Source organism: Meles meles, chromosome 1 (assembly GCF_922984935.1).
Source record: "Meles meles chromosome 1, mMelMel3.1 paternal haplotype, whole genome shotgun sequence".
In the NCBI taxonomy this organism is placed as follows: domain Eukaryota; kingdom Metazoa; phylum Chordata; class Mammalia; order Carnivora; family Mustelidae; genus Meles; species Meles meles.
In genome coordinates this window covers 209,877,018-209,897,546 of record NC_060066.1, presented here as the reverse complement: position 1 = coordinate 209,897,546, position 20,529 = coordinate 209,877,018, and the positions used below count along the sequence as shown (strand labels likewise).

At 41.5% G+C, this 20,529-nt stretch overlaps 1 protein-coding gene across 11 annotated transcripts in view; it reads left to right on the top strand.

Moving 5' to 3' along the window:
- The window catches only part of KIF1B (kinesin family member 1B), a 140,946-nt gene that overhangs the window by 24,535 nt on the left and 95,882 nt on the right, over positions 1–20,529 (top strand). For all 11 annotated transcript variants that reach the window (XM_045998415.1, XM_045998394.1, XM_045998409.1 and 8 more), the window contains exons 3-5: positions 15,733–15,809; positions 16,555–16,734; positions 19,699–19,764. In XM_045998415.1, the coding sequence (XP_045854371.1) occupies positions 15,733–15,809; positions 16,555–16,734; positions 19,699–19,764 (323 nt within the window). The remainder of the gene's footprint in view (positions 1–15,732; positions 15,810–16,554; positions 16,735–19,698; positions 19,765–20,529) is intronic.

The window sequence follows — 20,529 nt, the reverse complement described above, 5'->3', positions numbered from 1 at the left end:
TCTCAGGATGCATTCTGGGAGCTGCATATCTGACTTCTGCCCAGTCATGTGTCTCTATAACCTGCCACCATTTCACTGAGTCACTAAAACTGCTGATGAAGATTTAGGCAGTTAGACTTTTTTTTTTTTTTTTTTAATAAGTAGGCTCCATGCCTGGCATAGAGCCCAGTGTGGGCCTTGAACTCATGACTCTGAGATCAAGACCTGAGTTGAGATCAAGAGTCAGATGCTTAACTGACTGAGCTACCCAGGTGCCAAATACCCAGGCATTTAAAGTCTTAGCAGCATGATTTTTTCTTATTCTTTCTTTTTTAAAATTTTTATTTATTTTATTTTTTACTTTTTTAAAGAGATTTTATCTATCTGACAGAGAGAGACACAGCAGGAGAGCGAACATAAGCAGGGGGAGTGGGAGAGGAAGAAGCAGGCTTCCCGCTGAGCAGGAGCCCAGTACGGGGCTCAATCCAAAGACCTTGAGATCGTGACCAAGCCAAAGGCAGACGCCCAGCGATTGAGCCACCAAGCGCCCTGCATGATTTTTTCTTAGAGCAAAAACTGGAAACAACCCCAGAATCCATCAACAGGGGAATGGATAAATAAATCATGGTAGATTTACATAAAGTAGAATACAGTAGAGAAGAATTCTATGTGCACACACACAAATTATAAACAAACTGTAGCTGTACAAGCAACTCAAAAAAGAAACCGGTGTATTTATATAAATTTCAAAGCATGCAAAGCTGTTCTCTGTATTCTTTATGCTGTACAAACACACGGGTAAAACTATGAGGAAAAGTAAGGCAGTAATGACAAAATTCAGCATGCTTCAGAGATGAGACAGCAGGCAGAGAGATCTGGGAGGGTTGGATAGGGGAGCTGCAGAGGTGAGAATCCTATTCTGTAACTGTCTGGTGGGTACCTGGGGTTTTGTCCTCTTGTCACAGCTTGTGCATTTTATTAAAAAAAATAAGTATATATGAAGATTTATTTATTTATTTTTAGAGAGTGTGCATGTGCACGGAGTCGGGGATGGAGGTTGGGGGGGAGAAGGGAGTGTCCCAAGCAGACTCTGAGCTAGGCATAGACCCCCAACATGGGACTTGATCTCATGACCTGAGCCTCAACCAAGGGTGAGACTCTCAATCAACCGAGCCACCCAGGTGCCCCTATAAATTATAAATTTTATGAATCTATCTACTATTTGTATACTAAATACTTAATTTGAAAAGTATACAAACAAAGGGAGAAAACAAAGTTTTCACCCTGCAAATAGAGCTACCATGTACGATGCCTGTTTATATCATTGACCAGGGCTTCTCGTGTGATGGGGACAAGCCCATGAAATTTTTCTCCTGCCCCCTCTTTCTGAATCCTTCTAGATATTTTCAGTCCTTTTTCCAAAGAGAGGCATGTTTACTCGTTAAGTGGCATGTACATATTGATTAAATGACACTCATTTGGTCACTGCTTGGAAGAAGATAAGTAGCAACGAGAGGCTTCTGTGGCCCTGGAGGAGCTCAGTAAAATCTACTGAAATCCATGTGGGTACCAGTGGCATTAAACTTTTTTAAAAATTTTGAAATGAAACACTTTTGCTGTAATCAAGACTTGGAGTTCCAGCAGTGAGGGTTGTGTGTGTGTGTCGGGGGTGGGATTAAGGTTGGGGAGCAGAGGGGCCCCAGAAACGATACCGCATTCACGCAGTTGGAGTTGACTGAAGTTGAGTTTGTCCGTTAGAATGGCCGTTAGATGGTCTTTGAGGCTGGCCTTTTTAGGTTAGCACCGTCTGCTGGCCCCTGACTTTGCTGTGTACCTTTTTACACCCTGACCTTCTGCTCTCCCCCATCAGCCTTCCGAGCAGCTTTTGCCTCCTTTTCCTCAGGCCCAAAACAGACTTTGTATTTTCTTCTACATCTGACATGATGGTGTCTCACATGGCAGGTTCAAAGCTGATATCCTGGAATGTATCCCTGAATGTACCCTCTTTCAGATGTGATAAATTATCATTAACTTATTGAGCACATTTTTTTTTAAAGATTTTATTTATTTGACAGAGACGGTGAGAGAGGGCACACAAGCAGGGGAAGGTGGAGAGGGAAAAGCAGGTTACCCACTGAGCAGGGAGCCTGATGTGGGGCTCCATCCCAGAACCACCCAAGAACCATCCCAGAACATCCCACCACCCAAGCCAAACACAGACACCTAATGACTGAGCCACCCAGGCGCCCCAGCGCATCTTTTCTTAGGTATTCTTCAAGGACGTGATTGTCATGGATATATAGTGTTCTGTTGTATTAATAAAGCATAATTTATCTAATCCCCTATTATCAAATAATTGAGCTTTAAAACTGCTTCTTAGGCCTGCTGTAAAGAAGACAGTGAGCCCACACAGGAAGGGAAGGAATTGTTTCTAGAAGGCAGTTTATATGCAGCTGTCTACTTGGCATCTCTGTCTGCCTGATAAACATGTCGAACTCAGCGTGTTCGAAACTTAGTTCCTGATATGTCCTCTTCAGTCTCTGCCTGAAGTCTCCCTCAACTCAATGGAAATTCTGTTTTTGTGGTTGCTCAGGGCAAAAATCATATAATCGCCCCTGACTTCTCTCCTTTCTTGCCTCCGTCAGAAAGGCCTGTGAGCTCTGCCTCAGAAGATGCTCAGAACCCGACCACTCTTTCCTCCACTGCCCCTACCCGCAGTCACCTCCTGGCGAGTCTTCGGGCTTCAGCGCCCATTTTCTACGATTCCCTCGGACAGAGCAGCTAGAGCAGTCCTTCTAGAATGGAAATCAGATTGTTTTTTGGTTTTTGTTTGTTTTCTCCCCACAAAACTCTAAGATGGTTCTCATTTCTTTCAGAATAAAAGCTAGAGTTTGTTCTTTGACCCCTCCTCTCCGTTTGTAAAGCCTCCAGCCTTTTACTAAATGGTGTATTGGGTACATTTCCCCATGTATTCTTTAAGAATGTGATATTAGCGGCTACATGGTCCTCTGTTATATTTATGAAGCGTGCATTTTTTAGCTCCTCTTCTGGGATCAGACATTTGAACCTTAAGTCTTTCGTTTATTCAGTGGAAATGTTGCTAGTGCCTGCCTAGCCCATATCCCAGGGTTGCTAGTGAGCATCAGATGGAATCAGGTATACTGCAGAGGATGGTATTTGAAAAGTTACTCAACATTTTTTTTCATGGTGAGTTTTGGTATTTAAATTGTTATTTTCTTTTTTTTTTTTTTAAGATTTTTTTTTTATGTATTTATTTGACAGAGATCATAAGTAGGCAGAGAGGCAGGCAGAGAGAGTGAGAAGGAAGCAGACTCCCTGCCGAGCAGAGAGCCCGATGTGGGACTCGATCCCAGGACCCTGAGATCATGACCTGAGCCGAAGGCAGTGGCTTAAACCACTGAGCCACCCAGGCGCCCTAAATTGTTATTTTCAATGGGAATGTAAATTTAAAGGCAGAAACAATTATACCTCTTCCCAAGTTGGAGGAAACCTTTGGTATTGTGTATTTACAGCTGCTTTCTGTTACATTTTATAATTTAAGCTTCTTCAAATACCTAAAAAATCTGCCATCTAGATTCTGAAACAGTCAAGAGAAGAAGCCCAGCTAAAATCTCCTAGGAAACCTAGTCCTCTCTCTGTGCTGATTTGCATCATATTGTTCTAGTCTTTTGAGGTTGTCTTGATTAAATCCAAACTGTACTTCATGGGGGTTTTATATATGCATTTTTTGTTTTTGTTTTTGTTTTTGTTTTCCTGAAGGGAAAGCAACCACCCCCAGGCTTTTCTTTTTTCCTTTCCTTGAGAGGTACTGGAGTTGATTTTGAAAAGTCCATATGCTGATAACATGGTGCTGATTGCTCTTGGTAGTTGCCTAGTGAACTGTGAAGTGCTGTAACCTATCCGAGCTAGCAGAGTCGGAGAGCTGTGAGTGAGAACAGGGAAGGGCCTGCAGCATCTGGTTATTTAGGCAAGGTACGTATTTAGATTTCATTCTTGGTAATGTATTAACAATTTTTTCTTTTGTCAAAATCATTTCCAGTGAGCTAAAAACAGTTCTTAGTTACATTGCTTAGGGATGAATGCTCTGTACATACAGATGGTGAGAAAAAGAAAGATGAAATCAGGTTTTTGAGAGCATCTATAAGAAATTAGATTTTTGTTATTCAGCACACATAAGCTGGGAGGCCCGTAGGCTCTCAGAGCCTTAGAGAGAAAGAATAACAGCAGTGTGGTGACTCATGAAAGCATCTAGGAGAGACATCTGAAGGATTGAGGGATAGGGCCAGGAAAGGTAGGGGAATGTCTGGGGAGCCTTTTTGCTTTGGCAGAATAAAAAAACGTGTGGCCAGAATTAGCAGAAGCTCTGTGTGAAGGACTCACTGTCACATTTACTGTTTCCTTGTGACGTTGTTCCGCTCCGATACCAAGAGTTCATTTTGTAACTCTGAATAAACTTGAGGAGGCAGAATGGATGAACGAAGAAACAAAAGCAGCTTTTTAAATGCCTGTTAGTGGGGGAAAACCAAACCATGATTAGTAATTAACAACAACAAAAACAGTAATAAACACTTAAGCTCTGCCAGCCACAGTCAGGCACTTACAGATTTTAACTCACTTAGTCCTCGCAATAATCCTAGGGCAGATACTCCTATTTCCCCCGTTTTACAGATGACTTATCTGTGGTCACAGGTGTAGGAATTAGGAGAACTAGGAAATGAACTTGTGCTGGCTGACTCCAGAACCTCTCTCTTAACACCTGTCCAGTATGCCTTTTGCCTCTCAAAATAGTAAGTTCTACTCTTCTGTGTAGAAGTACTCTCTGTGTGTGATTTGAACTTAACTGTTAGGTTAAAATTTATTTTGATGACGCTTCTTGATGCAGGGTAATTAAGAATAACAAGGGCATTATTACTAGTTCCACTAACTTTGTGCCACTGGACTGAGGGGAGAGCTAGGCCTTCCAGAGCATCTCCCTTCCCAGTCACTCAACATTTACTTAGGAGTAGTTATTAACTGGGGATTTGGTCAGTGTTTATTATAGCTTGGGGCACCTGGCTGGCTCAGTTGGTAGAGTGTATGACTCTTGATCTTAGGGTTGTAAGTTCCAGCCTCAGGTTGGGTGTAGAGATTACTAAAGAAAAGGAAATCTTTAAAACAAAATGTTTGTTCTAGCTAGCATATTAATTTTATACCCACTTGATGCATTGTGGCATTATAGAGTTAGGAGGGTTTTTTTTTCCCCCAGTGTGTATATTTATTTTTAATACTTTGGGATTGAGTATATAGTGAACACATATAGTACACTTATATTGTTTATAGGATTTGGAATGTAAGTTTGTTATTTTAAGTGATGAAGGATCTTTATGGTTATAGTTCTGCTCGGTTATACTTTATGGTAATATGCTTTTATATCATTTTAATATGTTTCTAGAAATATGTTATTCTAGGTAGGGAAAGGAACTGCTTATGGGTTTTGGTTTAATGATTTTGGAATAGGTGTACAGAATGGCTTTAGTGTGTGCAATTTTTTAAAAAAATTTGGGCATTGAAGCTTTTGGAAGAGGAAGTTCGTATTGAAGATGTCACTGGGATTTTTAACAAGCTGCAAACATTGCTGTTAGAAAAGTTAATATAAAGTTACAGTGTTGCACAATGATAAGTTAATTGTAGTTGCGGGCAAAATCTTTCATAGTTTGCCAACAGCAGTATAATTGCTACATAGAGACTTTGAGAAATTAGATAAACAAATTCATTCTGGAGAATAAAAAGGTTTTTAAGTACAAATCTTGTTTTGACTGCCTTGTTTTCTGGGGCTTAGTAATTAAAACATTATTTCTGCATCTTTATGCTGAAGTAACAAAGTTGGTAAGAAGGCAAAGAAAAAGGTGGTAAAATTGGCACTTAACAGACTTTATAAGGCCAATTTGACTAGAAGGGTCTCTAAGAAAGAGAAGATGGTCTTATGGTTCATCAGTAAACTAACAGCCGTGGAACATTTTGTGATAATCATTTGAAAGGCATTTCCATTTATCTGGGATGAGGGTCTTCAGGTAAGCCCTCGCGTGAAAGTGGCTGTCCTGTTCCTCACTGTTGTTCGCTCCCTGAAGGTAATGAGTGTCAGCTACAGCATGAGGAATAAAACCTTTAAAGACAAAGGGGAAAAGACGTGTAGGGCATAGGAAGAGAGAAACCAAGATGCTCTTCCCTGTGGACTGGGGAAAAAGTCTGGTCAGACTCTCAGTGCTGACGCTGCCTTTCTGATTCGTGAAGGGGACTTAAGAAAACAGCTTTGAAGCTACATGAGATCTGAATGGTGACGGGAGCGGAGGCACAGAGGTGAGGGTGAACAGAGTTGTTTGCCCGGAAGTCAGGAGATCCCTAGAACAAAGGCTCATTCCTCCAGGGGGCCGGAGAAGCTTGTGGTAATCAGCATTGTCATAATAATATGTAGCAAAGCTTGACTTCCTCTGTGAAACATTTCTGTCTCCTCCCGTGGCTGTCCAGTCCCTGTGTTCTCCCGATTGCCTTCCTCCCTCCCAGGCCATTCTCCCTCCGCTGGTCCTCACCTCCTAGGATAAAAATGCACCAGGATTTTGCCTCTTTCCTTCGATATCTCCTCTGTCTCCAGAGAAGACAGACCCCCTAGGTTATTTCATTCAGGCTCAAGGCTTAAAGGGTCATGAGGTGGCAGTGACTCCCAGATTAATTTCTCCAGCCTGGACTGACCTCTTTGTAGATCTCTAGAATTCTCCACCCAGCTGCTAACCTAACACTACTTGAAAGCCTAAGAAGTATCTTAAACTTAACATGTCCTCAGTAGAACTGTTGTTTTCTCCTCCCTGGGCACCTAAAGTGGCCCTTCCTTCATTCTCACCCATTCTTTTTAGTTTCTCAGACCAAATACTGGAGTCACTCTGGTCGTCTGTCTCTCTTATAGGACAGTCCATCAGTAAGTCCGGTCCCCTCTGCCTTCATAGTATGTCCTGACTCCTGTTGCTTTTTACCATTTCTGCTCTAGCCTGAGTCAGTGCTCAGTAGCTTCTGTCTTTCTGCTTCTGCCTCTGTTCCTATACAGCAGCAGAGTCCTATTGGGAAAGGTAAATCAGATCGTCACCTCGGTGCTTCAAATCCTCTGTGACTAGTGTTACTAGAATAAATCTAAAAACCCTCACCTTGGGCGCAGAGCCCTACAGAATTTGGTCTCTGATTAGTTAGCTGATTGACAGCTCATCGTTTTTGTTTTTGTTTTTAAGATTTTATTTATTTATTAGAGCAGGAGAGCAGGGCAGGGTGAGGGGTAGAGGGAGAAGCAGACAGCCTGATGTGGGATTCGATCCTGGGACTCTGGAATCATGACCTGAGCCAAAGGCAGATGCTTGCCCTGGCTGAGCCACCCAGGGGCCCTACATCTCATCATTATTATTTATTTTTTTTCTGGCCACAGTTGTGGTCTTGCTTTTCTTTAAATGTTACTAAGGTCTGTGCTTGAATTACCTTCTCAGAGTATTTTCTCTTTTTAGGTCAACTTGTATTTTGATCATTGAATATTGAGTCATACTGTAAGACAAAATTCAGTTTTGGATCAAGAGACACAATGTTTTTGTTAAAGGAATGGGCCTTTCTCTCCCCCTGCCCCGACAAATGCTACATAGTGGAACTCATGGATTTCTGATGCCAAATCCAGTTGTCATGGGAGTCATTCTATAAACGGCAAGCAGAAGTTCCCAAACATTCTGCAGTGGTTGTTGTGTTCTATGTAATTGGTCTCTATACTTCCACTCAAGCCTTCTTCCAATCCACTCTCCAAACTGTAGTCTGTAAAGAGAATCAAGTCATTCCAGTGGCTTCTCATTGCCCAAGGGTTCACTAACTCCTTGAGGTCTATCAGTGATTTGACTCCGAGATTTTAGTGATTTTTCTAAGCACTTTGTTTTTCCTTTTACTTGAGACATACCCGCCAGACCGGTATCCGGATGCCACATGTGTCTTTTTGCCCCAGGGCTCCCTTCCTGGCTTGGGATACACACTGCCCAGTGGTTTGGAGCCTTGGAGCCGCATGTTCCAAACCGTAGTCCAGCCTCTCAGCTGGGGCAGGTGCATTCTCTGCGGTGCCTCAGATGTAAAACGGAGTTGATAATAGTGCCCACCACCTAAGGTGGTTTTAAGGACTCAGTGAGGGAAAACATGTACTGCTTTGACACGGCGCTTGGAACATAGCAGGCATGTAACAAGTGTTAGCTGTGGTTATCTCCACTTTCCCTAGCTGTCTCCTGTTTATCCTCAGCCAGCCTTTTCCGTTTTCTCAAATCAGAATTTACTGACTCAAAAATCACCTCTCTTCAAAGTTTCTTTTTATACATACCTGTTTTTGTTTTCTTCTAGAACTCCATGCTTATCTAGCATGGCTCTTATCACAATTTGAAAGTGTTTACTTATTTTGTGTGATTATATGTCTGTCTCCTCCCTTGACTATTAGCTCTAGAACGGCAGAAATAACTGGTTTGCTTGCCATTATATTCCCAGCACATTGCTGGCACATAGTTTGTGCTTAATAAATGTGCCCAATGAATGAAAGTGCTGTTTAACTTTTCCTTTCTTAAAATAGGATCTTGGGATCTTTTGCAGTAGGGCTGCTGCTGCTTTTTTGCAGGGGACGGAGGGAGCAGAGGTGGAGAGAATCTTAAGCAGACTCCATGCCCACAGTGGAGCCCACCGTGGGGCTTGATCTCATGATGATAAAATCATGACCCAAAACAAAATCAGGAGTTGGATGCTTAGCTAACTGAGCCACCCAGGTGCCCCAGGAATGCTGCTTTTGAGAAAGATGAATGTTAACATGGAAACTAGCATTAGTTCTAACTTGGGAGGCTTGGAAAGCTGAGCACAATGAGTAAAGATAGAGAAGGCAGAGGGTCAGGGACCGCTGGAAGACAGGCGGAAAGATCAGGAAGATGGACTTGTTCTTAAAAAAAAAAAAAAATCCTTATGCAGGTCAAGCTTGTTATATCTAGAATACTGGAGAAAACGTCACAGCAATAAATTTGAGTGGTAAAGTGGTAGGTGTGTCTGATCTGAGATTCCATATTTCCTGTGAAATGCATACAGTGAGAGATAGTTCTAAACACCTGGGGGAAAAGAGAGATTTCCAAGAGCTATCCCACTCTCCTGCCTCCCATTATATTTTCCTTTGTCCTTATCTTTTCTGGTGACCCCCATCAGAACATCTTCCAGTTTAAAACTTGGTCATCTTTCCTTATGTCCCCTGTTTACCTATTACTGCTGTTTCCTACAAGTTGTATTTCTACCACTGAAATAGAAATTTAGATTCCTCCTCTCCCAGAGATGAACTGTCTTGGCCAGAAGTTGAGTCAGTTGGCTGCTCAGGGAGAAAAGACTCAAGAGGCAGGTTGTGCTGGGATATCTAAGTACCAGTCCACAAATCAGCGTCACCTACTTATGAAGTCAACACTGTGAGTGATGCAGAAGAGGAGTCATGGTTTCCAGCTACAAAGAAGTAACCATCTGTAAGGAAAGAGAAAACTAATATAGTCATTGGTTCTTTGGGTATGCGTTGAGTATCTGCCATGTGGCAGGTGCTCTCCTTGGAGCTGGGATATAGCAGTAGATGAAACAGAATTTCTCATATCATGGAACCTACATTCCAGTGACTCTCAGAGTAAGTCAGGTGGTCTAGAGTGCATTGCAGACAAAGCGAGGTAACCAGATGGAGAGCGAAGGCATCCTGTTTAAGTAAGATGGTCAGAACAGGACCATCTGCTCTCTCTGGCGATGTTTGAGCAGAGACCTGTGTGAGGTTAGGGAGTGGGCTGTTCAGATACCTGGGACAGGAGCATTCCTGGTAGGACCAGAGTGCACAGGCCCCGAAATGAGAGTATATATCTTCAGTGAGAAGGGCAGCGGGGCTGGAGTAAGGGGTGAATTACTGCAGTAACTGGGCAGGAGGTCAGAGAGGGAATAGAGTTGTCTTCAGTGTATGTTGGGAACCTGTCGGAATGTTCACCGGAGGCATGACGTGGATACGATCTGGGTTATTGTGAGAAGAGGACCGCAGTTCGCAGTGTGAGGAATAAGTGTCCAGGGGTGCAGGGGGAAGTCAGGAGCCCCGCTGGGAGTTAACTGCCATCTTCCAGGTGAGAGAGGTGGAGGCTTGGACCAGGGCGGTGATGGTGGTGGTGGTGAGAAGTCACGGGATTCTAGATTCATTTCGAAAGTAGAGTTGACAGGATAAGTCAGATGTGGGGTGTGAGAGAAGAAAGTCAGAGATGACTCTTAAGATCATCTGTTAAAAGTTGCTTGTGGAGGGGCGCCTGGGTGGCTCAGTGGGTTAAAGCCTCTGCCTTCGGCTCAGGTCATGATCCCAGGGTTCTAGGTTCGAGCCCCGCATTGGGCTCTCTGCTCAGCAGGGAGTCTGCTTCCTCCTCTCTCTCTCTGCCTGCCTCTCTGCCTACTTGTGATCTCTGTCTGTCAAATAAATAAATAAAAATCTTTAAAAAAAAAAAAAAAGTTGCTTGTGGAGATGGGTCTAGGTCTGGAGTATACTGTGTGTCCAGAGGAGTCTCACTAGGAGGGGGGAGGCCTTGGGTCTGGAAGATGCTTAAAAGGGGCCTTGAAAAGTGTCATGAAGGGTGACTTTATAGGAAATAAAGCAATATGAGGGGTACAGCATTTAAAACAGAATTATGTTCTGACTCGGATCCTCAAAATATGCCTGGAGTCCATTCTTTGCAGAAAAAGTGGTGATTTATCCTAAATAAAGCCTGCATACTGATGACACGTGGCCCTGGGAGGCATGCTACGTTTGTAACAGCTTTTATGTTGGTGAAAATAGTTTATATGTTGAAGATATTAATTCCTGTTATTTCGTTCTTTTTTTTTTTGTTGTTATTTCATTCTTAAGTGCTTTCTTCGTTCAGTTGACTTTGATACAGAGAACCATCATATTAAATATTGCCACATCTTATGGTAATACAATTCTCTCTATATTCTTTCTCTGAAAGTTGATGAAATGAACTGATATTTTATGTGTAAATTGCATAGGTATGCAGTGTTTTCATTTTTCTTTTTATGCTCCTGTAAATGGTATAGGATTTAATGATTTAACGATACTAGAATTATACATAGCAAAAGAAGGACATGCATTGTAGAGGGATCCCCAAAGACATGGTACATATACTGAAGGGATTTTTTTTTTTTTTTTAGATGAACATCCTCCCATGACAATAAATTCTTTTTCTTTTTTTCTTTAAAGATTTTATTTATTTATTTGACAGACAGATATCACAAGTAGGCAGAGAGGCAGGCGGTGGGTTGGGGGGGGAAGCAGGCTCCCCACTGAGTGGAGAGCCTGATGTGGGACTTGATCCCAGGACCCTGAGATCATGACCTGAGCCAAAGGCAGAGGCTTAACCCACTGAGCCACCCAGGCACCCCTACTGAAGGGAGTTATAATGTGGTAGGACACCAGAGATTCGGGGACACAGCTGTAGGACCTCAATGCAATACTTTGATTCTTGCCAAGAGATAGAATTCTTACTTTACCAGTCAGTGGATGAACTTTACTCATTTTGGTTTAAGGACCATGGAATAGGGTTAACATATCCACCAAAACACTGAGAAAGTTAAAAACAAAAAGTACCTGTTTTTGAAAATTAGCATTTGTGTAGTGTTTTACTCATTTAATCCTGTGAGCTAGGTATTATCTCGGTTTTAGGGAGGACTCAGTGCAGTGGTACCCCAGGTGACAAAAAATTCTGAATATATTTACTACGTGTTCATCATCTGTTTAGAATATTAACATATTCTGAATGGTCCTTTGATCCAAATCCCATTTCCTTCCCATTACATGTACTGTGTCCACCCCCCCCGACCACGTTTTAGTCATAATTGGAAACATCCTGTTTCTTAGGTTGAAGGAAGTAAGTTAGATCTCAACTGTTATTAATTCAGAAAGAGAAAACATTTGGCACATTAGAAAACATTAGTTCATTGTCCTTGGAAGTAATGGTAGAGATCATGGGCTTCTGATGAGGTGAAGGGCTGTTGCTGATATTTTATTTTTATAACAGTGTTTTCGTTTGCAGAGTTGGAAAGTTTCAAATTTTTTAATTAGGAATCATTTCATATATTCAAGATAGTACAAGACATATATAAATATAAAGAATTATACAAAACAAACTATCCTATTAAATACTCTCCAGCTAACATATAGAAATTATCCATGCCAGGGCACCTGGGTGGCTCAGTGGGTTAAAGCCTCTGCCTTTGGCTCCAGTCATGGAATCGAGCCCCACATCGGGCTCTCTGCTCAGCAGAGAGTCTGCTTCCCACCTCCCCACCCCCCGCCTGCCTCTCTGTCTACCTGTGATCTCTGTCTGTCAAATAAATAAGTAAAAGCTTAAAAAAAAAAAAAAGAAATTATACATGCCTTCTGGGGCTTACACTGCCCTCTCAAACAGGTAACAACAGAACTGAGTTGAGTTTTACATTGTTCTAAGGTGTTTTCTGTAAAATATCCTTCATATAAGAATTAAAATCTTTTATTTTTGTAAATGTATTTATTTGACAGAGAGAGATCACAAGCAGGCAGGCAGAGAGAGAGAGAAAGGAGGAAGCAGGCTCCCTGCTGAGCAGGGAGCCCGATGTGGGACTTGATCCCAGAACCTTGAGATCATGACCCGAGCCGCAGGCAGAGGCTTTAACCCACTGAGCCATCCAGGTGCCCCAAGAATTAAAATCTTTTAAATATTGTGGGTAAATTTCATCTTTTTTGACATAACTATTATGAAAGTAGCTCTTCAGAATTATATTTTGATTTACTTATTTATGTTAAAATACAAAGTTTTGTCTACATGCAGGCAGTTACTTAGAAGGCAGCTTGGGTTCAAATCTGTACGTTAGGAGACTTAGATTCAGAAGCTGCAAAGATCTGGAAGGAGGGAATCTTGAGGAAGAGGAAAAGGATTTCCTGTGGATCAAGAAAATTGCTTGCTGGTGTAGTGTTTCTGCTGCTTAGTCCTAGGGAAAAGAGAACAAAGAGGAGGCTACTGGAAACTATCTTAAGTTGTTCTTGGCAGAATTGGTACCCACCAGTGAGTAGCTAAAAGACTGAGTAAAGTATGGCTTCGAGGTCTTGTAACAGCAAATTTTCTAGAGGTTCGAGAGTGTTTATATTAACCATGTTTTTGAGCAGTGAAGACTCCTTGAGGGGTCATGTCCAGTGTCTTGTCCTGGTCTCTGTCCCTGAGCCACTGAAGCCTGAATCAGGCGCACATAGTGTGACGCTAAGTTCTATTGGCTCGGTAGAGTTTGTGGGTAGTCTTTCATCTTTCAGGAACTGTAATCCTCCTCGTTCTTAGTTTTCAGTGGGTAAGGAGGTTTGTTTGTTTGTTTGTTTTTTTAAAGATTTCATCATATTTATTTGACAGAGATCACAAGTGGGCAGAGAGACAGGCAGAGAGAGAGAAGGGGAAGCAGGCTCCCCGAGGAGAAGAGAGCCCGATGCAGGGCTCGATCCCGGGACCCTGGGATCATGACCTGAGCTGAAGGCAGAGGCTTTAACCCTCTGAGCCACCCAGGCACCCCTGGGTAAGAAGGTTTTAAACAACGCCTATGATGCAATTTTAGCGGGTGGTCGTAGACATGTGCATACACGCACACGTATGTATACATATGCATAAAATGCCTGACTCTGTTTGCCCTGGCAGTCGCTACATAGAGGCGAAGAGTAAGCCCGTAGATGGGTGCCTTGGCTACAAGTGGGGGCTCTGGAGCCGAGCCATCGGAGTCCACATCCTGGATTGCCACTAGCTAGCTCTGTAGCCTTGCTGACGTTACTGAACCTCTTTGTGATGGTGTCTCTGTACAGTGACGGTGATACAACCTCTGTCTGCCTTAGTGGCGGGAGGGCTGGTGCACAGGACGTTCCCAGAGCTCAGGGCTCACCGTGCTTCTAGCGCTGCCTGAGGTTGGCCATTATGTAAGTCTCGTCCCTGGTGCCTTTTGGTTCATTGCTTAGGTTGCCATTTGTGTGTGGGGAGATGTTCTTTCTAGAACCGGGTCTCCTTGTCACATGATTGTGTGCAGTGTGAGCCTGTTCACACTCTGTCAGCAGTTGAGGTTTGAGAAGTGTGTGGAGCCCAGCGGGAGGGAGAACTGAGCGCCGTAGCAACTGTTGCTGTTTGTGTCCTGAGCAGCAGCTGCCCTGGAAGGTTATTTTTTCATCGTGATCTCACCGGTAGCCTGGGATGTGGCGGTGCCTTAAAGAAGTGGATTGGCTGAGACGTCTGGTCTTTGAAGAGATTTCATGACCCCGCCTTGTCATAAAGATTCTTTTCCATGTGCAGTCGGAGGCGCTAAGGCTTTCCGTGTGCGAGGAAGGAAGGGAGGCTAAGCCTTGGGTTCAGACGGTCTCTGAAGTATGTTGCGCCTGGGTTTGTCACACCAAAAATACTTTCAGTAGGGGCAGTAAGGCTTCGTGCTTTTCAGTCAAAAAGTAATTTTGCTGTCTAGGGGCTGGCTCAGGTCATGATCCCAGGGTCGTGGGATTGAGCCCAAGTCAGACACTGCTCCCTCTCCCTTTGCGCACCCCCCCCCCCCCCGCTTGTACTCGTGGGCGCTCTCTCTCATATATAAATAAATAAAATCCTTAAAGAAAAACCAGTTTTGTTGCCTACAACATTCGGCAGATGATTTGTGGTCTGTGATTCCACTGTAGACATACACAGTACACACATGTATATGTGTGTGTATATATATATATAAATACACACATATATATGTATGTGAATATATATTTATATATATAAAACATTATCAAATGTGGATTTCAGAAGTAAGACTGTCTTTCCAATGAATACTTAATTATCAAATGCTTTTCTAAAGTAGATAATAAGGTCTTTAAAAAGGATTTATTTCAGGTAGTTGTATCCAGTAATTTTCTAATTTTTATTTATTTATTTATTTTTAGAAGATTTTATTTATTTTTTTTGACAGAGAGAGGGCACAAGCAGGAGGAGTGGCAGGCAGAGGGAGAAGGAGAAGCAGGGGGAGCCTGATGTGGGACTCGATCCCAGGACCCTGGGATCATGACCTGAACTGAAGGCAGTTGCTTAACCAACTAAGCCACTTAGGGGCCCCTAATTTTTATTTCTAATGTATTTAAATATTTATGCAAATAATTATGTGGCCCATTTCTGAATTTTGGGTTCTTACTTACCATGGTTCAGCCATAAAATATTTACTGAGCACCTGCTGTATAGCAGGCTGTGTTCTGAATCCTGGTGGCACCCAGTGAATGTTGATGGTCTGATTCTTCTAAATTCTATATACAGATCCTGCCTATTAAAAATGTGATTATTTTTGTTTTTTGATTGCCTTCTTCAGATTCAGTGGTATGAATTTACTGATTTGGATTTTTTTTTTGTTTTTTGTTTTTTTTTATGATTTTATTTATTTATTTGACAGAGATCACAAGTAGTCAGAGAGGCAGGCAGAGAGAGGAAGGAAAGCAGGCTCCCTGCTGAGCAGAGAGCCTGATGCGGGGCTTGATCCCTGGACCCTGGGATCATGTCCTGAGCCGAAGGCAGAGGCTTTAACCCACTGAGCCACCCAGGCGCCCCTGATTTGGATGTTTTGAACTTAAAACAACATCATGTTGAACTAAAGAACATGTAACTGAGTGACTTATAAAACCAAATCATTTTCATTTTCTAGGTATTATTAACCCAAAGAACCCAAAGGAAGCTCCAAAGTCCTTTAGTTTCGACTACTCCTACTGGTCTCACACCTCGGTGAGTATACTTACGGTGTGGTGTAATAATAGAACAGTGCTGGTGGTGAACAGTTTGAAAGAGCTTGAAGGTCCAGAAGGAGTATAGAGATGACTAACACCTAGGAAAATGGAGAGAGTAGGGCCCTTTGCAGTACTCTTCTTATTAGTAAAGGACCCAAATCTTGCCGGCTTCTAGGGATTTTTCATGAACTACAGCTTGCGTTTGTTTCTCTTCATTACATTTTTTTTCTGTTTTGTGCTGGAGTAGGAGAGGTTTTAAACTACTGACAGAACCTGATGACCGACAGAAAGGCCAGTGAAAGGGGTTGGACATTTGACACTAAAAGCTAGGTTTATTGAAGAAATAGCCATACTACCTAGAGTGAGTGCAGGGAAGTATTTTTATATGTGGACTTGACCTTTGAACTTTTATTACCATTTTCCATTTAAGAACATTTTCTTGTACCTTTCTGTGGATGGAAGAGTGACACTTTGAAGGCTATGGAAAGTGACATGTAATTAAGTGAGATAATTTCATGTAGATATTTTTATGTATGGCTGAGCTGGATGACTGTGTTTGTGTCTATGTGTGTGAGATAAGAGAAGAATAAGCTATATGTAGAAAGGACTTAAAAATTTTATAATATATTTTAATAGGTGACTGTTGAGATTCCAGACACTTAAATTTATTATAGCAGTAATCAAATAAGCCTAGGAAAGAATACGAATAAAATGCCATTTATTTCTCCTTTTAATCCCTACAGCCTGAAGATCCCTGTTTTGCATCTCAAAACCGTGTGTACAATGACATCGGGAAGGAAATGCTCTTACATGCCTTTGAGGGATATAATGTCTGTATTTTTGCGTATGGGCAGACTGGTGCTGGGAAATCTTACACAATGATGGGTAAACAAGAAGAAAGCCAGGCTGGCATCATTCCACAGGTAAAAAACCAAAAAACAACAAAAGACCTCGGTTTACTATTACTCTCAGTCTTCAGTTGCTGTAACAATATATATTTTTCTTTTATTTAGCAAACATTTATTCAGGGACTATCATATGCAAGGGACAAAAATAAATCACTTATTCCTTTCTTCAAAGGATCTAGTCGTCTAATGGAAAAGGCTGGCATGTATACATGTCTGTCTTTAAATGTGGGAGGTGGGCATTCTGTAAAAGTTTTGCTGCCGACCCCTGTCTGGGCATTTTACCTTTGAACAGTGCTACCAGCTTCTTTAAAAAATGGTGACATGTGCCAGGCTTTGTTCTGAATCCTGGGACACCTGGTTGGCGTTGTTGGTCAGATTGTTTCCCAAATCCCATAATATAGATCACCTTTTAAGCATATGATTATTTTTTAGTTTTTTAATTGCCTTATCAGAGAGATTTTCCTTTTATCTTACTAATTTAATATTATCACAGTAAGCTTGAATAGTCTGAGACTTCTTTTTTTTTTTTTAAGATTTTTATTTATTTATTTGTCAGAGAGAGAGAGCGAGAGTGAGCACAGGCAGACAGAGTGGCAGGCAGAGACAGAGAGAGAGAAGCAGGCTCCCCGCCGAGCACGGAGCCCGATGTGGGACTCCATCCCAGGATGCTGGGATCATGACCCGAGCCGAAAGCAGCCGCTTAACCAACTGAGCCACCCAGGCGTCCCTAGTCTGAGACTTCTTAAGAGCAGTGTCTTTTGACCTTACATGTTTGGAATGGAGAGGAGTTGTGACATAGAAACTTAGGAATTTAGAAGGAACTTCTCTCATTAATAACAGAAGTGTGGTTTGCTTTTATTGATGATATTTGGAATTAATTTTAAAGTTTTTTTGTTTTGTTTTTTTACTATAGGCCTAGTGTGACCTCTGTATTCTGAGAATAAGATACATGAGAGAGCAGCAGCTACTTTTTCTAATGGATTATTGGACTATAATTTTAAATTCAGCTGTATAATTGAAATGCTTAACTATCAGTAAAGATTAAGAATTTTTCAGAAAAAACTGAACATACTAGCGTATTTTCTTCTGTTAAAAATATATGTCAGCATTGACATCTATTAGGAATTGGCCTTCTTTGTATATAGGAGTAGCAAAAATTATACTAATAATTAGAGAAAATACTGTAGCACTCATGATGTGCGAGCACTGGTCTAAGTGTTTTACAGATATTCACTCAGCTAATCCTCCTAGTGTGACCCTAAGAAGTAGATGCAGTTGTTACCTTTATTTTATTTTATTTCCCTCATTTTAAAGATGAGGAAACTGAAGCATAGGGAGGTCATGTCACTTGCCCAAGGGAGTGGTAGACCCAGAATCCCAATGCAGGCCCAGTGGTTCTGGAGGCCTTACTTCTACTACTATGTATACTTCTTTAGCAGTGAAATAATTTTTTGTAGATTATAGCAAATTATACTAAACAGTCTGTTTACTCCATCATCACGCTTAGTTTCTCCATCCTTGTCCTTTAATCTTTTTTTAAAAAAGATTTTATTTATTTATTTTGACAGAGGGGAACAGTGAGAGAGGGAACAAAGCAGGGGGAGTGGGAGAGGGAGAAGCATACTTCCCGCTGAGCAGGGAGCCTGATGCAGGGCTTGATCCCAGGACCCTGGGATCATGACCCAAGCTGAAGGCAGACACTTAATGACTGAGCCACCCAGGTGCCCCTAATCTGTTTTTATATAATTACATATATATCTCTTGTAGAATTTTGAAATATTTAATTTTAATGCAAAAGCATTAATTTTTAAAAACAAGATTATCGTTTAGAAACTGCCATTCATAATAAATTTTAAATTCTGTTTAGACTTCTAGAGAATCACAAGCATAGAGTTCATTTTCCAAATCTGTACTGATTGCCTAAACATTAAATGTATAGCAGATGAAAATTTAATAGAATTTTACTAAGTATTCCCATTAAAATATCACATTTTGAATAAATTCAGAGGATGGGGAGAGTAAAATTTTGTGATTTTCCTGATCTAGAAAAGTTAATGTTTTCTGTTGGAAATGTCACTGTGAGGTAGAATAGCCTCTTATAAAGGACTTGGAATCTTAAGACAGAGGTAAAGGGGAAAATTTTAAACGGATAGAATTATTCTTTTATTTATTTATTTGAAGTAATCTTTACACCAAGCGTAGGGCTTGAACTCACAACCCTGGGATCAAGAGTTGCATGTTGCACTGACTGAGCCAGCCAGGCACCTCTGTACTATCAAAATTATTCTTAAATACCTTCATTTACTCCCTTGAAATAGTATGCATTCTCTCTTTATACATACGTATGTATGATTTGTAATGTGTATGGTAACTGACAATATAAAATTATATAGCATAATAAAATGTGTACAAAATGTAGGGGTTTTTGTTTGTTTTGTTTTTGTCAGAGAGAAAGAAAGTATATGTGAGCAGAAGCAGGGGGAGTGGCAGGCAGAGGGAGAAGCAGCCTCTCCCTAAGCAAGGACCCAATGTGGGACTTGATCCCAGACCTCTGGGATCATGACCTGAGCTGAAGGCAAATGCTTAACTGACTGAGCCACCCAGGCGTCCCCAAAATGTACTTTAATAGTAGTTTGACTGCTACATAATAATAGTAGATTCACTGTTACTCTAGGATAGTGTGAAGAATTGGATTCTACATAAATTTAAAATGCTAGGGACCTAGCACAGGAAGAAACAGAACTTTTCCCCTAAACGTGGCTTGCTTTCTAAGGAAACCTTTCTGAGATGCTGTCATCAAGGGAGAGTAAAAATTCACAACTGTCCTTTCATTTCATTCAATGCTTTCTCCGTTGATGTCATTACCATTAATATTTTGAGAAAGAGAAAAGGGATCTCACTAATTCATTTAGCACTCATGGGTATCTTCATACTTCTGTCGTTTACGCTGTTCACACCTCTCTCCTTCTGCCTCTGTAGTTATGTGAAGAACTGTTTGAGAAAATCAATGACAACTGTAATGAAGAAATGTCTTACTCTGTAGAGGTGAGTACAACCGTGGGTTCAATAAAGCCACAGGCCTCTGGACTCCGTTCCCTCCATTCCAGTGGGCCCAAGTGATGACTGTGGATGATTTAACCCTCTCCCAGTTTTGTATTCTTAGGCTACTTCTGAGTTTTGGTCATCATGAGTAATGTTGCAGTTAAATCCTTGTTCATAAGTCAGAAGCTTGTTCATAAGCTTTATTTTTAGTTATTTCCTTTACGCATCCGGTTGTCAAACAATACATGTGAATTGCCAAATAGCTTTTTAGAAAGAAACGCTGTACCAATTTCGAGTTCCATCAGGAGGGTGTAAGTACCCGTTGTGTCATTGCCAACTTGGAGTATTTTTGTTTTTTCTCTGCTAACTTGATAAGGGCTCCCTTTCTCACTTATTTAAATTAGAGTTTCTTTGAGGATTACTGTAATTGAACATCTTATAAATTATACATATGCCTGTTTACATTTTTAGATTGTAGTGTTTATCTTAATTGTTTGTGTGAACTCTTTCCCCCTTTTATATTTATTAATAGTGATTTGTGACAGGCATTGGTGTCTGTTTTTGAAGATTTTATTTATTTATTGGACAGAGACAGTGAGAGAGGGAGCACAAGCAGGGGGAGTGGGAGAGGGATAAGCAGGCTTCTCGCTGAGCAGGGAGCCCGATGCAGGACTCGATCCCAGGACCTCGGGATCATGACCTGAGCCGAAGGCAGAGGCTTAATGACTGAGCCACCTAGGCGCCCCCCGGACATTAGTTTTTAAATTC